This window comes from Poecilia mexicana, unplaced genomic scaffold (genome assembly GCF_051168715.1).
Source record: "Poecilia mexicana isolate PSO_F unplaced genomic scaffold, ASM5116871v1 scaffold_14, whole genome shotgun sequence".
Lineage (NCBI taxonomy): Eukaryota > Metazoa > Chordata > Actinopteri > Cyprinodontiformes > Poeciliidae > Poecilia > Poecilia mexicana.
This window is the reverse complement of record NW_028263383.1, coordinates 7,550,873-7,556,872: the sequence shown is the minus strand read 5'-3', so window position 1 is coordinate 7,556,872 and position 6,000 is coordinate 7,550,873. Positions and strand designations below refer to the sequence as shown.

Genomic DNA, 6,000 nt, shown 5'->3' with positions numbered 1-6,000 from the left:
CTCACCGCTGCAACCAATAGAATCGAAAATGACGTCACGCGTCGAGACGTTCTCCGTGCGTCGCTAGCTAGCTAAACACTTCTATGAAACGTGAAACAAGAGCAACGCCAAGTGAAATAAAGTAAATTTTGTCACACCCTCATCATGTCTTTGTCAAAGCCTGCAGTGAAGAGAAAGATAAGTGAGGAGCACAGACAATTTCAGCAAAGGTGGGAGACGCAGTATTTCTTTGTCGAGCACAGGGGCATCCCGACATGCCTTATTTGCGCTGAAAAAGTTGCAGTGCACAAGGAATACAACCTGAAACGTCATTATTCAACTAAACATGGTGATGAATATGCAAAATACCAGGGGGATGAGAGAGCCAACCAGGTTGCCAGCCTTAAAACATGCCTAGTGAGGCAACAATGTTTCTTCAAGAAAGCAACCAAAGAGAATGCTGCAGCAGTCGAAGCCAGCTATATGGTTAGTGAGATGATTGCCAAGGCTGGAAAACCATTCACAGAAGGAGAGTTTGTAAAAAAAAAATGCATATTACAGGCTGCAAGTATAGTTTGTCCGGAAAAGAAAAGTCAGTTCAGCAACATCAGCCTTTCTGCCAACACAGTGGCAGAGCGCATTTCTGACCTGTCAAGTGACATTTATCATCAACTGTGTGAGAAAGCCAAATGTTTTGATGCATATTCAGTTGCTCTTGATGAGAGCACAGACATAACTGACACTGCTCAGCTCACAATTTATGTCCGTGGTGTTGATTGCAATTGTGAAGTGACAGAGGAGTTGCTCAGAGTAATTCCAATGCATGGCCAGACCACTGCTCATGAGATATTTCACCAGCTGTGTGATGCCATTGAGAATGCAGGTTTGCCATGGAATAGGTTTGTTGGAATAACAACTGACGGAGCGCCATCAATGACGGGGAGGTAAAATGGAGTGGTGGCACTTGTTCAAAAAAAACTTGAGGAGGAGGGTGTAAAAGAGGCCATTGCTCTGCACTGCATTATCCACCAGCAGGCCCTTTGCAGCAAATGCCTGAAGTGTGACAATGTGATGTCTGTTGTTGTGAAATGCATCAACCACATCAGATCCAGGGCTTTAAAGCACAGGAGGTTCCGTGCTTTTTTAGAGGAATTGGAGTCAGAATATGAAGATGTGCTCTATTTCACTGAGGTACGTTGGCTCAGCAGGGGAAATGTATTGAAAAGATTTTTTGATCTGAGAGAAGAAGTGAAAGCCTTCATGGAGAAGGATGGGATGGCTGTTCCTGAGTTGAATGATCAGAAATGGCTCATGGACTTAGCTTTTCTTGTCGACATCACACAGGAGCTGAATGCACTGAACAAGAAGTTACAAGGCCAGGGGCAGCTTGTCAGTGCTGCCTATGACAACGTGAGAGCATTCTCCACAAAACTTGTATTATGGAAAGCCCAGCTCTCTCAGACAAACCTTTGTCATTTCCCAGCATGTAAGGCACTTATGGATGCAGGCACACCATTCAGTGGTGAGAAGTATGTTAATGCTATTTTGAAGCTACAGAATGAATTTGATCACAGATTTGGAGACTTCAAGAAGCACAGAGCCACTTTTCAAATTTTTGCAGACCCCTTCACCTTTGATGTGCAAGATGCCCCTCATGTGCTTCAGATGGAGCTTATTGACCTGCAATGCAACTCTGACCTCAAGGCCAAATTTAGGGAGGTGAATGGAAAAGCAGACAAACATGGGCAATTTTTGAGAGAACTGGCCCCCAGCTTCCCCAAGCTTTCCCGAATGTTCAAGCGGACCATGTGCCTTTTTGGAAGCACATATTTGTGTGAAAAGTTCTTCTCCACCCTGAACTTTAACAAGTCCAAGTACAGGTCGAGACTTACTGCTGATCATCTTCAAGCCATACTGAGGGTCTCAAGTGCCTCCTCTCTCAAGCCAAATGTGGCACGGATATGTGAGAGGAAGCGTTGTCAAGTCTCTGGCAGCAAGGAGTAAAGCTGAAGAAGCTATGTTCTGAAGAACAGTTCATGATCTTCATTCGTTCCATTAATGTGTTCAGGAAAGTTCATGTATTGGAGAAATCATTAAATGTTGATGATGTTTGAGGATATTTTGTTAATGTTTTTTGTGGAATCCTTCATGCGGCCCAGCCTCACCCAGACTTTGTGCTCCAGCGGCCCCCGGGTAAATTGAGTTTGAGACCCCTGCTCTAGAGTATTTCATCATCTCTGTTCCAGCTCTGCTCCTTGCTGTGCTGCATAAAAATGACAGTTCCATCTGATTTCCAGGGACAATCTGTTGCTTCATGCCACAAAAACGAAGCAAACGAGAGATCCTCTGCTATTCTGAGAAACAAAGCACCTGACGGTGCCTCATCCTATATTTAAGCTTTTGGAAACAGGTTGAAAAAATGCAGAAAGCCCTGAACATGGACAGCCTCACATGTAAACGGTACTAATAAATTATTTCCCCAACCCATCGTGTTTGATTACCGGATTGAACCACAAGATTACCTTTGGGGTTCAACAGCAATGGATCATCTGAATTGCTTTCAGAAGCTTTTTGGGAATAAATCAAGTTGACTCTTGCTAACAGTCAACGGTATTGTCTCCTGTCAAATAAACATTAGCTTATTATTTTGTTTTCATCAGTCTCCTTATTGAACTTGGAAAAAAACAACAACAAAAAAAAAACAAGGACGGTATTTTTCAACCTTCCCCACAGACACAGCGTTGCACCAGAGGAAGGGCAAAAAATAGGTAAATAAATAAAGAGGATAAAAAAAACACATAAATCGATCAAATGTAAAATAAGACTTTTGTCTATGCTGCAATTGACTATACCGTCAGCTATTCACTGTTAGGACTGGGGGGTTAATTTATTAATGGAAACGCCACAATTGTGAAATTTTTATTTTTTCAAGATCAACAGAATATAGACCACATGTGTCAAACTCAAGGCCCGCGGGCCACATGTGGCCCGCCATGTCATTTTATGTGGCCCCCACAGCATTTTATAGGCCGACATTGACTTACAATAGGTTTTGAGCACTAATTGACTACAAACTACGTCTCCCACAATGCATTCCGATTGTTACCAGCTAACATTACGGCTTCTCGCCACTAGAGAGCAGCAGAGTCACCTCAAGCTGCTTATTGATTTTCCCAGCGAATAAAACTGAGACATCGACAAGCTAACATCAAAACGTCCAAGAAAAGAAAAATCGATTTACAAGTAAGACTGTGAATGAAGATGTGTGAGTTGGTGTCAGAGGGGTAGGTCGCGCTAGACGTTATCTTGACCGACAACATAAAAAAAAAATCGGTCCTGTACTATTTTATCCGTGAAATTACAATCATATTAACATCGACTATTTAGTCGCATTTTATGCGGTTTAGTTAATATTAACCGTGAATCCAGATCCCAAAACAAATTAAGCAGATAAATGCATCTACATTTTCTCGTAGTGACAAAAACCACCCCAATAACTTTTAATAAATTAAATTAAGCGACTTCACTTAAATTAGCATCACTTCACCCGCTGGGGTCTGAACAACTTCCTCCTGGTCCCCATCTGCAGAAAAATCTGCATTAATTCATCAGTCAGTTGGATCTGTCTGATCCAAACAGATCAACTGAACTCTGTGAGTGTTTTACCCTGTGCGATCCGGTGTGCGCTTTTACCAGGATTATTTATTTATTTATTTATTTGCGTGGTTTCGCTTCTCCGAAACGGACAGATGTTACGTCTGCAGCTCCTCCAGACCGCCGCTCTCCTGGGTAACTTGCACCAAGAAGGCTCCATTTGTTAAATCCGCTGGATGAGTTACTTCCAGCGGTTTCTAAGTCTTTGCAGCGGCAGAGCCACGTCCGCAGTGGTTGAGCAGCGGACTGCGCATGTTACAGTCTAATTAACTTTTGCATCGTCATTTATTTCCTCCAGATAAACTTACCGGCTCCTCAAATGGATTAACACAACGTTGCATTCTCTTTAGTTTTCTCTGGTCTGTAATGGAGACTTGAATTTAACATGCCATTTCAACCAAAGGTTTGTAATGCGCTTCCTAACCATTTTTTATTTGTAAGTATTGATTTTATTTTTTAGCCAAGCCTCTGTCTCTGCTAATGACATCTTCAATACATTTTTTGATCCCAGGCTTAGTTTATGGACTGAACAGACAGAAACAGTTACCAGTTACATTTTGAACTGTTGATTTTATTTTTGAACCATTTTTTTATTGTAAAGTGTTGATTTTATTTTTGAACCATTTTTTATTTTAAAGTGTTGATGTTATTTTTGAAACCTTATTTATTTTGAAGTGTTGATTTTATTTTTGAACCATTTTTTTAATTGTAAAGTGTTGATGTTATTTTTGAACCCTTATTTATTTTGAAGTGTTGATTTTATTTTTGAAGCCTTATTTATTTTGAAGTGTTGATTGTCTGAAAGACCTTACACATACGGGGTTTGAACCGATGACCTCAGCATTACCAGCACCGTGCTCTAACCTGCTGAGCTAACTCACCTACCTTACAAACTGTTGAGTTGCCATGGATTTAAGAACTCACATGATCTTACCACAATGGAGATTTGATAAAAGTGCTTATATTCCAATGTTTTTCAAAACAACATACATATTTTATTTTCCAGAGATTTTGTATTTTGAAGTGTTGATATTATTTTTGAACCATTTTTAATTTTCAAGTGATTGTATTTCAGATATATTTTTTTATTTAATGTCTTAATTTTATTTTTGAACCATTTTTTATTTGTAAGTATTGATTTTATTTTTTAGCTATTTAGAACCATTTGTCTCTGCTAATGACATCTTTAATACATTTCTTTGATCCCAGGCTTAGTTTATGGACTGTAATGTGAAATTGGGCACAATTATAAGTCTGACAGTTTGTTCACCAAGTTACTGTGCTCTCTGAGAGGATCTGTAAGTATTTGACATCGTTCCATGCCCATCGTTGACATTAGTCTCTAACAAAATATGGATCATCTACCAGGAACACTCCAAAGAGCATGAGTTTCTGTAGTGTAGTGGTTATCACGTTGGCTTTACACGCAAAAGGTTTCTGGTTCGAAACCAGACAGAAACAGATTTTGCATGTTCTATTCATCACAGGTGTTTACTAAAGACCAACTAGGGTTCTGTGGTGTCATGGTCTGTACTCAGAATCCAGGCATCTGAGTGCAAACCTCAGTTGAAATTTTCATGCGTTGCATCTCACATCAACTTTGGAACCTCAAACTGAAACAAAGCAGAGAAGTTCAGTTCCTGTAGTGTAGTGGTTATCATGTTTGCTTTACACACAAAAGGTCTCTGGTTCCAAACCAGACAGAAAAGGTTTTTGTAGGTTATCCATCTTTTGGGGTGCAGTGAGACAACAAGAGCCTTCCTCTTTTGTGATGGTTCATTTGCCAATTGACTTCAATGTAGGCTTCTTTGAAATCGATTCTACTTTACTTCAATTACCAATTGGCAGTTCTATGGCGTAATGCACATGTGTCAAACTCAAGGCCCGCCGGCCACATGTGGCCCCCCAGCATTTTATAGGCCAATGATTGACTTAAAATAGGTTTTGAGCACGAATTGACTACAAACTACATTTCAACCAAAGGTTTGTAATGCGCTTCCTAACCAGACGCTCCAAAGCGTCCGGTCTATAACTCTTCAACACGCTGTCAGCTCCCAGTCAGAAAGAGGCATTTAGTTCAGAGACCATGAGATAATATTCAGAAAGATTTTTTTAATTAATTGATTTCAGTTGCCTCTGAGACTAAATCTTTGCATAAAGTCTATCATGTCTGCCCATGTGACTTGTTTTTATTATTTGTTTGCTTACCTTTAAACACTGATTTAAATATTGTAATTTTTAAACTGAGCAGTAATTTTACATCCATGGAAACTCAAATGTAATATTTAAAACTTCAATACATAAAATCAGTTATTTAACGATAGGAGGTGGTGTTTAATTTATTTTTAACATTGTATTTTTATACAT

General features: G+C 39.8%; 1 protein-coding gene across 1 annotated transcript in view; it reads left to right on the top strand.

Moving 5' to 3' along the window:
- The first annotated feature begins 1,239 nt into the window (after positions 1–1,239).
- Positions 1,240–6,000, top strand: part of rxfp2a (relaxin family peptide receptor 2a) — a 125,614-nt gene continuing 120,853 nt past the window's right edge. Inside the window, exons 1-2 of the mRNA XM_088012602.1 lie at positions 1,240–1,389; positions 1,645–1,942. Of these exons, the coding sequence (XP_087868728.1) occupies positions 1,240–1,389; positions 1,645–1,942 (448 nt within the window). The remainder of the gene's footprint in view (positions 1,390–1,644; positions 1,943–6,000) is intronic.